This window comes from Heteronotia binoei, chromosome 6 (genome assembly GCF_032191835.1).
Source record: "Heteronotia binoei isolate CCM8104 ecotype False Entrance Well chromosome 6, APGP_CSIRO_Hbin_v1, whole genome shotgun sequence".
In the NCBI taxonomy this organism is placed as follows: domain Eukaryota; kingdom Metazoa; phylum Chordata; class Lepidosauria; order Squamata; family Gekkonidae; genus Heteronotia; species Heteronotia binoei.
In genome coordinates, this window is record NC_083228.1 from 4,438,746 (window position 1) to 4,452,940 (window position 14,195).

Here is a 14,195-nt window from a genome sequence, read left to right on the forward strand (position 1 = left end):
CTGGGAGCCGAATTCCACGGCCCTCAGTGCCTGGTCCAAGGTGTCTGCGCCAGAGTCTAGCTGGCTGCTCATTAACAGACACACCTGGGTGTCATTCGCATACTGATGGCACCCAAGCCCAAGCTCCTGCATCACCCCGGCAAGGATGCATATAGATGTTAAATAGCATTGGGGAAAGAATCTCTCCCTGAGAGATCCCCCAATCCAATGGAAATAATGAGGAGACCCTCTCCCCAGCACCACTCTGTCCCCAACCTTGAAGAAAGGAGGAAAGCCACTATAAGGCAGTTCCTGAATACCAACGTTGGTGAGGCGGTGGGTCAAAAGATCATGGCCGACTGTGTCAAACACTGCTGTCAAATCAAGGAGCAATAGCAGCACTGACCTGCCTCGATCTAGCTACCTCCGGAGGTAGTCTGTAAGCAAGGGTGACCCAAGCTGCCTTTGTGCCATGGCCAGACCAAAAGCCAGACTGGAAGGGATTCAGGATGGAGGCATCATCCAGGAAATCCTGCAGTTGTTGGTCTGCCGCTCTCTCAGCTACCTTACCCAGGAATGGAAGGTTCAATACTGGGTGACTTCCTTAAGAACAGATGCATCACTGCCTCCTTCAGCCCCCCTAGGAAAACCCCTGATGCCATCTTCTGGGCATGGAGCAGGTTTCACTGGGTGCATGTGGGGAAGAGATCTGTGAATTTCCTGCATTGTGCAGGGGGTTGAACTAGATGACCCTGGAGGTCCCTTCCAACTCCATGGTTATATGAGTCTAGCCTGGGCCATCCAAGTAATGGCATAATACAAGACTGCAATTCAGTCTGTTAAGTCAAGATCTTTGCCAAACCTCTTTCAAAAGGAGATTCTGATGTTTCTGAGGCACCCTCTCCACATGCCCAGTGGGTCCGTGTGAGGCTCACCTGTTCTCCAGAACAATCCTCAGAAGCATCTCCAAGCAGAAAGCAGCATCTTCCTCATCGTAGGTTTCCTCATCAGGAGTCACAGAGATCAGAGCCTGAAGCAGTCAGATAATATCAGAGAGATTTGGAACCTGATATGGACAGGAAATTCCCCCAGGACAAGTCTGTGCATGTCCGTTCCCTTCTCCCAACATCATCTGCAGCAGCTCACAAAGAGGTGGAAATCTGAGTGAGCATGTGTGGATAAACACTGTCACATCTTTCAGTGAAACTGCAGCAACGGAATAGGATAAGAACATAAGAGAAGCCATGTTAGATCAGGCCAATTGGCCCATCCAGTCCAACATTCTGTGACACACAGCGGCCAAAAATATATATATATATATACACACACACACACATACACACTGTGGCTAATAGCCACTGATGGACCTGTGCTCCATATTTTTACCTAACCCCCTCTTGAAGGAGGCTATGCTTGTGGCCGCCGCCACCTCCTGTGGCAGTGAATTCCACATGTTAATCACCCTTTGGGTGAAGAAGTACTTCCTTTTATCCGTTTTAACCTCTCTGCTCAGCAATTTCATCGAATGCCCACGAGTTCTTGTATTGTGAGAAAGGGAGAAAAGTACTTCTTTCTCTGCTTTCTCCATCCCATGCATTATCTTGTAAACCTCTATCATGTCACCCCGCAGTCGACGTTTCTCCAAGCTAAAGAGCCCTAAGCGTTTCAACCTTTCTTCATAGGGAAAGTGTTCCAGCCCTTTAATCATTCTAGTTGCCCTTTTCTGGACTTTCTCCAATGCTATAATATCCCTGGTGCAAAAGCACCAATTCCTGTTTCCTTGGTTTTGGTGGGACCACTACAAACCTAAACCAGGGGAGAGAGGACATGGGGGGGGGGGGGGGAGAAGAGCAGCCTTTTTTCAGACTCTGCAACATGATACACTGGAGTCACACCTCAACGTGGCAAAGGGGTTTGTGTCTGTCAGCAGAGCAGAAAGCAGTCCCCGCCCCAAGGAGTTTGGACTCACACAAGAGGCTCCACTCAAGATGGACCTGGTTGCAGCAGACACACCAGACCGAGCGGCTTCCGCATCAGCAGAAGAGAACAGATATTCTGCTAGGGATGGGAGAGGAGGAATCGCTGGAGGGTAGCTAGTAACCAGAAGCAGTAAGGGAGGGTGGAAATGGTGGAGGAGCTATGGCAGGGCCCTTTCAACTAACCCTGGTTAGTTCTGCACAGAAGGCAGCCGAGGGAAACAACTTCTGATCATCTCATATCTTGAAAGCCCTATTTTGGGGGGGGGGGGGGGGAGGACCACCCCAGGCGGTGCTGGAAGCAGGGCCTCCAGGCTGGACAGCTGGCAAGTGGTGAGCAAAGTAATTCAAGGGAGGAGGTCTTGGAGGTCCTTTGCTCATAAGATTGTTGTAAGTCAGAAGTGACGTTACAGCACCTGAATCCACCTGGCTGTGTTGCTTTCACGGCTGGTTCTACAGCCTGCAGCTTTTTTTCACACAACTGTCAGAAGATGGGACCAGATTCCAGCTTCTATGCCAGGACTAAGAAATGTGCCTGACTCCATTTGGGAAAGAAATTGTATGAAGACTTGTCTGTAACCCATCCCAGTTTTCTGCCCAATGTAAGATTCCGTGAAAACGTTGTGAAAGCAATGTCACCCCAGAGTTGGAAACGACTGGTACTTGCACAGGGGACTACCATTACCTTTTTAGGATGCCTACTTTTTATTTCTTTTGATCCCCCCTCCCGTTCTATAAAATATTTGTGTGTGTGTTTTTTAAAAAAAACACACACACTCTTTATTCCATGCATATTCTACGCTTTAAGTTCTTCACACTGTGTTTATCATTCCCGCATTCCTTCCAGGTTCCCTTGCAAGGCAGAGGACCCCAATCTTTTGGAATTCTGACCCCACCTGATGGGCAGAGCCCCCAAGAGAGCTGCTGCAAGAGGTGCACCGCTCACCTTCAGCCACACAGTAGAGATCCTTGTGTGGTGCTGGCAGCTGAGGCCACAAGGATGGCTTTAAAAACCAGGAGAGTCAATGAGAATCCCTGCTGGGCAAAAGCCCCACCTGCTCACTAGAAGCACCTGGCAGGCACTTGAGAAAGCGTCTGCAGGACCCCTGTGACAAGGAGTCCCAGCAGTCTGAGTGTGTCAATGGGGAGGTTTTTCCACAGGTATTTGGATCCTCTGTTACAGCACAGAAACTGATTACGGGAGCATGACAGGAGTTGAGGCAAGAGAAAATGCTGCAGGCTCTCCATCATCCATCATCTCCAGAGCACATGCACACACCCCGGACAAATCTTCCGTGGCAGATTCCTGCCAACACAGCCTGCAGTGTTTCCTAAAGGGGCACAGGACAGGTGTCCTCATTCCAACCCCCAAGCACACACAATTCCATAGTTATTCATTTATAAACTGGATTTATTAGGTCACCCTTTCTGGCTAACAACAAAATCAGAACAATAAATACAAATTAAAACCAAGTATCGAAATGGCAGCAGCATACAAACAATAAATCAATGCATATTGCAAGATGGTGGAAAAGAATATAGTCCTCAACCCAATGCCAAGCAGAACAACATGCAATGGTTGCCACTTTCACCCTTGAGGGGAGGCAGATGGGCATCATAAAGTTAACTTTCCCACAATTAGAGAAGACTCTCTTACACACTTATGTCCTATTTTGACATTTTCATTGCATCAAATGTTGTTTCCCCTCAGTTGGGTCCATACAGCTGTTGACCCTGTGCATTTGGCTTGTTGTCCCTGCTTTGTCTCAAAATGTCCACATCATGTTATGTGCCAATTCGTTTTTTTCCAATCCTGTCTATAAATTTGAATGTTTTTCTCCCATTTCATTTCATTTGAAGAAGTCTGTGTGGCACACAAAAACTTATACCTTGAATAAAACTTTGTTGGTCTTAAAGGTGCCTGACTGGACTCTTACTTTATTCTATGGAAAGAGAGTAATTCCTGCAGGGCACAGATGTTCTAAGGGCCTTAAAGGTCAAAAACAGTACTTTGAACTTAATCCGGTGCTCCGCTGGGAGCCAATCCAGTTTGTGCAGAACAGGCTGAATATATGCCATACGAGGGCCCCCCCATTCTGGATCAGTTGGAGCTCACAGGTCGGGTGCAAGGATAGGCCTGCACAGAGCTAATTAGAATAATCTATTCTGGAGGTGACCATTGCATGGATTCCTGTGGCAAGGTCAGGGTGAGACAGGTAGGGAGCCAGTTGCTTAACATGACTCAGTGAGGAGAACACCAGCTTGGCAACGTGCACAATCTGAGCCTCCATAGATAAAGTGGCATCCAAGGTCATGTCCAGATTCCTCTTGGTTGGTGCCACTGGTAAGAGCACACTGTCAAAAGTTGGGAGTTGGCTACGCAACCATGAGTCCCCCCACTCTGCCACAGAATGTCCATCTTACCAGGACTGAGTTTCAGCCAACTCTGTTGTAACCACCCAACCACAGCCTCCAATCCATGGGAGCAGCATCTGGCTGGCCCCTCCTTCAACATAGAGTGTGCCTTTCATTGAAGAGAGCAGCAGAGCTGACATTATCATACCTTCATTAGTTCCTGAAGGGACTCCAGTTGCAGAAACTTGCTTTCAGTTATCAGCTTCTCTGGGTCACACTGCTGTAAGACAGAAAATTAAGAAGGATGAGCATCAGGAGAAAGGGGCCTATCCATGAACATATGTAGCACAAGGAAATGAAAAAATCCTTGAGAAGGTCCCGAGTGTAGGTCCACAGAGAGGTTCTGTGCAGCACTTTTAGGGGAATTTACTTCTAGACAAGACTTCAATCTCAGCACTTCCCTTCTTCCATCACCAAATGAGGAAAGCAGGGCTGCACTTACCTGTGACTGCTGTTCATCAAGTAGTCTTCTGGGCAGGCACACAAGGAACTGCATGATTGCAGGCCAGTCACAGAAAGGAGCTTCCAAGCTTTCCTGAAGCTTCTAAGCTCTGGAGTGCTTCCCCTTTTCCCACCCAAAGGGTCACGTAACAATCTGGGTACGCACTCCTTTCTGCAGTTCCTTCACCGCCATGAGGACAACCTGAATGGTGGCAGGGAGGGGTGTGTGCCTGCAAGGAGGGGTGTGTGCCTGGAGAGCCAGTTTGGTGTAGTGGTTAAGTGTGCGGACTCTTATCTGGGAGAACCGGGTTTGATTCCCCACTCCTCCACTCACACCTGCTGATATGGCCTTGGGTCAGCCATAGCTCTGGCAGAGGTTGTCCTTGAAAGGGCAGCTGCTGGGAGAGCCCTCTCCAGCCCCACCCACCTCACAGGGTGTCTGTTGTGGGGGAGGAAGGTAAAGGAGATTGTGAGCCGCTCTGAGACTCTTCGGGGTGGAGGGCGGGATATAAATCCAATATCTTCTTCTTCTTCTTGCACAGAAGACCACTTGTCCAACAGTGATCACAGCTAAGTGCAACCCTGTTTTCATCTTCATATAGCCACCTTCAAGAGGGGTTCAGATAAAAATATGGAGCACAGGTCCATCAGTGGCTATTAGCCACAGTGTGTGTGTATATACAAAATTTTTGCCACTGTGTGACACAGAGTGTTGGACTGGATGGGCCGTTGGCCTGATCCAACATGGCTTCTCTTACGTTCTTATGTTCATGGCTTCTGCGGGAGAATACCAAGCTCAACTGCCGAGGAGGCACCTGTGAGCTGATTAACAGAAGATTGCCTGTAACACTCATGCAGCTTCACCTCTGGAGTCCACATCCATCCAGCAGTGCTTGATTAGTGTGGAGGGAGCAGAACATGTTGCTGCTTTGTAGATGTCTTCCAGGGTGACTCTGGCATGGAAGGCTGCGGAGGATGCCTGGGCCCTCATCAAGTCAGCTTTCAAAGCTCCAAAGCAAGGGACTTAGTCGGTGTAAGCTGTTCTTATTGCAGAAACTACCCAGTGAGAGAGCGACTGCTCTGATGCAGCTCTCCCCTTATTTTGCCCTCTGAAGCAAATGAAAAAAAAGTCCTCTCTTTTCTAAAACCTTGTGACCTTTTATAATGCTCTTTTTAAAATAAATGAAAAACTAGACTAAATACAACAACTGCAAGAAGTAAATACATGAACAATCAGTGGGGTAATATATAGGCATCAAAGAGGCAACATACTAAATTGTATAGCATTAACAAAAAACCATCCTAACATATATTTCAAAAGACTACATGTTTCGATAATGAAACCGTATGGTCTACAGAATATTCAAATAAGAAGTAAAGCTTTGAAAGTATCAGGCAACGATGGAATAGGATCTTGATTAGAAAGGTAATTTAGAAAAGGGAACCATAACTCCTCAAAATTAGTCATAAACATCCCAGTTTCTGACACATGAATGTTTGAAGCTATTTTATCCATTGCACAAAGATCACAGAATTTTTTAAGTCATTCAAGTCATTTTAAGTTAAATAAAAGTGGATTTACTCTTAACCTTGTCTGATCTGTATTTTTTTTTTCAAAATGACTTCATGCAGCTGTGCTAGAAAAATATACGACATTTCAATTATTTTCCAATCTGGAGTAGAATCTGATTGTGCCAATTTGATTAAATTGGCTAACTGAACCGCTTGGTTATACAATTCTAAATTTGGGTAAGCCAATCCACTCAAAAAGGTGGGCTTGTTCAAAGTAACCAGGTTGATTTGTGCTTTTTTTGAATCCCATATGAATTTATTTGAAGTGTTTTGAATAAATTTTATCAGGAACAATAGGGATTGGCGAAGTATGAAATAAAAATATAAATTTAGGTAGAATAAAGGATTTCAATAAATCTAGTTTCTCATTTCAAAAAAGATTAAATGCTTTCCAGTGTTTAATATCCAATTAGATCATCATAGTTAGTTTTAAATAATTTTTTCAAACACAAGGATATTTTTATACCCAAATAGGATTTACATAGAATTTGATTGGTTTATTCAATACTTAAATTAATTGGATAAAGTTCTGATTTATTTTGATTTAGACCTGAGATCAATTGAAAACAATTTAGTTCATCAACAGCTGCTGGTATGGAATTCAGTGGATCTGTGAGAAACATAATTACATCATCAGCAAAAAGATTAATCTTAAAGTTGGTTCCCATGACTGAAAAGCTTTGTATTTGATCATTATTCTAGACGGTTCAATTGCAATTGCAAATAGCATGGAAAAAGTGGGCAGCCCTGCCTTGTACCTATAGTAAGCAAAATAGGTTCAAAATAGATGTCCATTGATTTTCAGTCTGGCTTGCAGTCCATCATAGATTGTTTGAATTGCCCTTAGAAAGCGAGTCCACCTAGCAGAGGAAAGGCTGCGATATTGGTAATCATAAACACTTTCTCCAAACAGGCTCATTTTGTGCATGTCCACAGCTTCCTGTCAAGCATTGATATTTCAAAATAATCAAGCTTTTGTTTTAAATCAAAGACTTGTTTTATTGAAACTCTATGACTTGCTCCGTAGACAGATACATTGGAAGTAATACTGGATATACAGTTGCATAGTGTCTTACAGGCTAGTTCAAAAGGCAGGGTTACAGGTAACTTCAAAAGAGTAACAAAAAGATGCAAATGGGGATGAAGGTTCAAAGGATACTTCCTACTGTCTCTTTATGACTAAGGAATGCTCACGTCTCAATTTCTCACACATTCCCTGCTAGCTGATAAGGCATGGCGGTGTGAATGTGGGGGAGAGGCACTTTACACTGCTTTAGTACAAGGTTACTCTACACATCCTGAGGAGAGAAGGTTTTATTATGCACCCACTGGGGTGGGGGGGAGGAGAAGTGAGAAGGGGGAAGGGAGGAAGGAGACGTATGGATAAACCATCTTTTAGAAATAGCATGCTTGACACTTCCTACACCTGGCCAAACTATTCATGTAGCACTTAGTTCGTCTACATTCTTTTTCTGACAAAATAATTTCAGACAGAGGGACTCAGTTTGTGGCAAAATTTTGGAGAGAATTCTTGAAGCTGATGAGCACAAAACAGGGACTCAGTTCAGCCCATCACCAGAGATGGATGGGCAAACCAAAAGAACCAATCAAATATTAGAACAATTTCTCAGATGTTACATAAATCACCAAAAAGACAACTGGGTGGATTTCCTACCATATGCAGAGTATTGTTGTAATAAAAGCCTACACAGTTCTATTGGAACTTCCCCTTTCAAAATGGTGCAGTGCTTCAAAGGTAAACCATTATCTGGGATGGGAGAGAGCCACGAAGGAGGAGAAGGACTACAAGGTCCATCAGTGTGGCCAGGACACTAGAAGATGATGATAATCATATTGGGTTTATATCCTGCCCCATACTCTGAATCTCAGGGCGGTCACAATCTCCTTTACCTTTCTCCCCACTCCACAACAGACACCCTGTGAGGTAGGTGGAGCTAACAGAGCTCTTACAGCAGTTGCCCTCCCACTGTTGCCCCCCCAGCACCAAGAATAAAGAGTATCACTGCCCCAAACAGAGTTCCAACAATACGCTGTGGTAATAGCCACTGATATACCTCCGCTCCATATGTTTATCCAGTCCCCTCTTGAAGCTATCTATGCTTGAATGATGGTGGGCCATAGTCTGGTCCCCATTTTCACTCAGATTAACATCAGTGGACAAATACCTGATTCAGGAAACATTCTATTATTGTCCAGCTATTTAAAAAGGGATCCAGAAGTGACCCATCCTGTTACTGACCAATCAGCATTCTCTCTACTCTGGGAAAACTATATTCTGTTTACTAAAGAAGCTCCTGAATTGGATGGAATCAGAAACCATACTGGAGCAAGAACAGACGATAGGATTTAGATGGGGTTTCTTGACATATGACCATTGTCTAGTTCTCTGTCACTTGGCTGAAAAATACTCATCTTTTAAGGGGGAGGATTATATGCAGCTTTTAATGATCTCAACTCCACAAATCACACTAGATTGTGGAACAAATTTAATCAAACCATTATGGACAAAAGGCTTTTGGTAGAGCTTTTTTTGAGCCGGAACGCATCGGGAGTGTCACTTCAGCCAGCCTGAGTAGGCTTCCGACTGCCTAAGTCAGCATTCTGGCTCAGCCCAGGCAGCTTCCTGGCTGGCTGCCAGGGCTCAGGGGGCCGAGCCGCATTTGTTGGGTGGCCTCCCAATGTCCCTCTGGCTGGCAGGGCTCAGGGGGCCAAGCTGCTCTGCGCGGCAGGCTTCCTGAGAGTCAGCAGTTTTAAAGGTGACTTGCTTCCATTCCATTCCGTTTCTTTCCATTTCTTTTCTTTCTTTCTTTTCCCTCCTTTCCTTCACTCCTTCCTTCCCTTTTCCTTCCTATTTCCTTCCTTCCTTTGTCTATTTGTTTCCAACTCTCTCCCCCTCCCTCCTTCCCTCTTTCTTTTCCCCTATTTGCTTTATTTTCCATCCCCCCACTATTTCTTTCTATCAGTCTTTCTTTCTGTCAATCTTTCTTTTTCCTTATTTGCTTTATTTCCCACCCCTCCCTTCCCTTCCCTTCCCTTCCTTCCTTCCTCCCTCCCTCCCTTTCTCCCTCTCTCAAACAGACAGTGCTGTAGCTACTTGCAACGATGTGGAGAACCAGAATCTGGATGTGATCCTGAACACAGATTTATCGAGGAGTAACAAAGAGCTATACATTTTGCAGGTTAAACTAAAACTATCGTGCACATTTAAGAGCGCCCACAGAAATAGCTGTGAAAAAAATCTGAAAAAGTACAGCCAAATGCAACTTCAGCTTTGCCAGTTTCAGGGAATGAACCATTACGGTATTATTTAGTAGGCTTATAGTAAGTATCCTATAGTATCGAAATCCGCCCCAAATTTTGGATATATAGGACTTAGTGAACGCTTGTTATTATTGCTGGTGACTTGATGAAGGCAGGCTTTACTTTCTTCACTTTTACTTCTCCATTTTGGTGAGAGAAATCCCAACTGAGTCCAGCAGTAGTTGTTTTATTTAAGCCATCAATACACCAGCAGTGTTTGCAAGGCTAGAACCTAGGCTTGTGAAGGGAGTATTTGCAGAAGTTTGGGCATGAATGAATGGGAAGGTAAAGTTTCTCTTCAGGTTTGTTCTTCTTTTTTTTAAATTTCCAGACCAGAATAAAGTTTCCTGAAGTACATTTTGGCTTCAGCTATAGTGTGTGCAGAGGCATAAATGATGTAGATGTAACTAGAATGCTGTATCTCCTAATGATCCCTGGGTCAAAGGATGCTCAGCTATCCACCACCAGAGCGAGAGCCTTTTCGGTGGCAGCCCCCACCCTCTGGAATGCTCCCCCTGTTCTCTCTCTTTCTGTCTGTCTGAAGCTTCCTGGAATTGTGTCCTTGCAAACTGAGCGTTGATGCTCTGAGTCAGCTTTGGACATGAGGACTAGTGCCTACGGAGTACTTTAACTTGGGAACCCACAGCCAAAGGAGGGTATTATACTGGAGAGCCACTGCTAATCTGAGTAGACGCCCGGGGGGAGGGGAAGAAGCTTGAAATGCCCTGCCACTTCATGTTTTCCCAGGCTGCCATTTCATGTTTTCCCAAACTGCGAGCATTTTATATTTTTAGTTTAGTTTTCATGCTTTTTCTTGATGTTTTATTTTTAAAATTGCAAAATCCCACTATTCTCCTACCTTTTAAGTGAAAAAAATAATATCTTTAATTGTATTTGCCTGTGTTTTTTATAAAGTCTGCATCTCCTCTATCTGGCATTACACTTTAGGACACACATGTCTCGGCCCCACAAAGTCCCATTTATGTCAGATGTGGCCCTCCTAACAAATGAGTTCAACACCCCTGATCTAGAATGATGTGTCTCCTAGCAATCCTCGGGCCAAGCGCTGCGTTTGTGGAGGGGGGGGGTTATTCCTCTTTGCCTGGCTTCAGCTTCTGCTGATAGCAAGGGCTGGGATCCGAGGCCTGGCTGCCTCCGAACCCAGCCCTTGCTATCAGCAGAAGCTGAAGCCATGCAGACAGGGACAGAGGAAGCCCCCCCCCATCCGCAAACCCAGCGCTTCGCCAAGCGCTGCGTTTGCGGAGGGGGGGGGGTTCCTCTTTGCCTGGCTTCAGCTTCTGCTGATAGCAAGGGCTGGGATCCGAGGCTTGGCTGCCTCCGAACCCAACCCTTGCTATCAGCACAAGCTGAAGTCACACAGACAGGGACAGAGGAAGCACCCGCCCCCTCCGCAAACCCAGCGCTTCGCAAGCACTGGCTGTGGAGGGGGCGGCGTGCTTTCTCCCGGCTTGCCTGCCTGGCTTCAGCGCTGATGCTTAAAGCAAGCGCTGGGATCGGAGGGCGGAGGGAGCGATCCTGGCGCTTGCTGTAAGCGTCAGAGCTGGAGCCAGGCAGGCAGGGGCGGGAAGCGCCGGGACGGAGGCAGCGGATCACCCCCCCCCCCCCCCGGAGGAAGGTACGTATGGTACCTTCGCTCCATAAGACGCACACACTTTCCCCCCTCCCCACTTTTTTGGGAGGAAAAAGTGCGTCTTATGGTGCGAAAAATACGGTAATTTGTTTGCAAGAAGTGGATATTAAACAAAAGGATTATAAATGTTTATGGAACAAACAATTGGGAGTAGAATTTTTTTCATTAGCTGAACAGAAGAAAAGGGGAGTGGTTTTGTATATTAAACAAGAATTGGAGCCAAAATTAGTGTTTAAAGATAAAGATGGAAGATTTGTAGCAGTAGAGACAATATTAAATGGAAAAAAACGTTGTTATTGGGACTGTATGCGCCTAATGGTGCAAAGGATGCTTTTTTAAAAGACATTACACAACAGCTTGATGAACTGACCTATGACCAAGTTTTGATAATGGGAGATTTTAATGGAAAAGTTAATAACTCATTGGATAGATCTGGAGGGGAAAAAAATAATTGTAAAGAGGGAAAATTACCAAAATCTTTTTTTGAATTGGTTAAACAAGAAAATTTGGAAGATATATGGAGGAAGTTTAACCCTGAAGTTCGGGACTATACTTTTTTTTCAGCAAGACACAAAACTTTTTCTAGAATTTACATGCTGTGGGGAACTAAAGATTTAGGTCTTATAACAAGAAAGATAGAGATTTTACCTAAAATTGGGGCAAATCATAACCCAATAATGTGGATTACAAAATTGTCCAAGAAATTGAGAAGATGGAGATTGAATGAAGATTTGCTACAGAATAAAGAAACAGTGACATACCTAGAAAATCAAACTAAAGCTTTTTCCCAAGTGAATGACAAAGAGGATATTGACTTTCAGACGGTCTGGGATGCTTATAAAGCAGTAACGAGAGGAGTGTTGATTACTTTGAATAATAAAGATAAGAAAATGAAAGAAAAACAGTTGTTGAATATTCAAACTGAAATAAAGAAAAAGGAAGGGGAGTTGAGAAAAAGACCAGGGAAAAAGAAAATTTTAAGTGAAATTACAATATTACAAACTCAATTGAGACATTTGTTAAATAAAGAAGTGGAATTGAGTTTGAAAAGACTTCAGCAGAAATCCTTTGAAGGAGCAAATAAACTGGGAATGTATTTGGCTTGGCAATTGAAGAAAAAGAGAGAAAATAGAGTTATTAACAGAATTGTGGTAGATGGAAGAGAAGTGGTTACCCAAGAGGGAATAAAAAGAGAATTTTTTAAATACTATGCCAAATTGTTTAAAGGTGTTAAAATAAAGAAAGAGAAGATGGCTGAGTATTTACAAAAGATAAAAATAGAGCCCTTAACTGAAAATATGAGGAAATTTTTGAATGATCCTATTGAAAAAATAGAAGTTGAAGTAGCAATTAACGCAATGAAAATGGGAAAGCACCTGGACCAGATGGATATACAGCTAAATATTTTAAAACTTTTAAAGATGAATTAATACCAAAACTGCAGAAGTTGATGAATATGATAAGAATAAGAGGGAATATATCAAACACATGGAAAGAACCTGTTATTTCGTTGATACCCAAGGAAGATGGCGATGTCACGAATGTAAAAAATTATAGACCTATTTCACTATTAAATAATGACTATAAAATATTTACAAGGATCTTGGCAGAACGGCTTAAACAACATTTGATAAACTTTATAAAGTTTATCAAGCAGGGTTTCTTCCCAAAAGACAAATAAGAGACAATATTAGAACTGTGGTAAATATTGTAGAATATTATGAAAGACATCCAGAAAAAGAAGTAGCATTATTCTTTGCAGATGCAGAGAAAGCATTTGACAATTTAAACTGGGACTTTATGTTTGCAGTAATGGAAAAAATGGAGCTGGGAGAAAATTTTATAAGAATGATAAAAGCAATATACTCTGAACAAAATGCAAGGTTGTGTATAAATGCAGACCTTACAGAAGGTATGAAAATCAGCAAAGGTACCAGACAAGGCTGTCCGCTTTCACCATTGTTGTTTATAATGACTCTTGAAATATTACTGATGCAGATCCAAGAGGAAAAAGAGATAGAAGGTCTAAGAATAAAAGGATTTACTTACAAATACGGAGCTTTTGCTGATGATATAATGTTTATAAATGAAAACCCCATACAAGTTACACCTTTGTTGTTAGCTAAAATACAAGAATATGGGGAGTTGAGGGACTTTGTATTAATAGAGAAAAATAAAAAATTCTGTGTAAAAATATGCAGATGATTAAGCAACAAGAACTAGAGAGACTAACGGACTGTGAAGTCACTTCTAAGGTAAAGTACCTAGGGGTAGAGATTACAATGAAAAATATTGACTTCTTTAAAAATAACTATGAGAAGTTATGGCGTAAAATGGATGAAGACATGCTAAAATGGAACAAGCTTAATTTGTCATTGCTGAGTAGAATAGCTGCAATTAAAATGAATATCTTACCAAGAATAATGTATTTGTTTCAAACTATTCCTATTGTGAAGGAGGGCAAACAATTTGATAAATGGCGAAGGAAAATCTCAGAATTTGTGTGGGCTGGGAAGAAACCAAGGATTAAAATGAAAATTTTGACTGATGCAAAAGAGAGAGGCAGATTTCAACTACCAGATTTAAAATTATATCATGAAGCAGTTTGTTTAGTGTGGATGAAATAAAGGATAACGTTGTTAAATAAAAAACTTTTGGCGCTGGAAGGTCACAGAAATAAATTTGGCTGGCACGCGTATTTGTATTATGGAAAAAAGAAGATGGATGTTTTTTTCTCTCACCATTATATAAGGAGTAATTTACTAAATACCTGGATGAAATACAAGAAAAATGGAGATGAGAGAAGACCGTTATGGATAGTGCCAGCTGAAGTAATAAAA

General features: G+C 43.1%; 1 protein-coding gene across 1 annotated transcript in view; it reads right to left on the reverse strand.

The window, feature by feature from the left end:
* Positions 1-14,195, reverse strand: part of GBF1 (golgi brefeldin A resistant guanine nucleotide exchange factor 1) — a 223,322-nt gene that overhangs the window by 43,384 nt on the left and 165,743 nt on the right. The window contains exons 26-27 of the mRNA XM_060240967.1: positions 4,519-4,590; positions 915-1,009 (exon numbers count right to left, since the gene is read on the reverse strand). Coding sequence (XP_060096950.1) covers positions 915-1,009; positions 4,519-4,590 — 167 coding nt within the window. The remainder of the gene's footprint in view (positions 1-914; positions 1,010-4,518; positions 4,591-14,195) is intronic.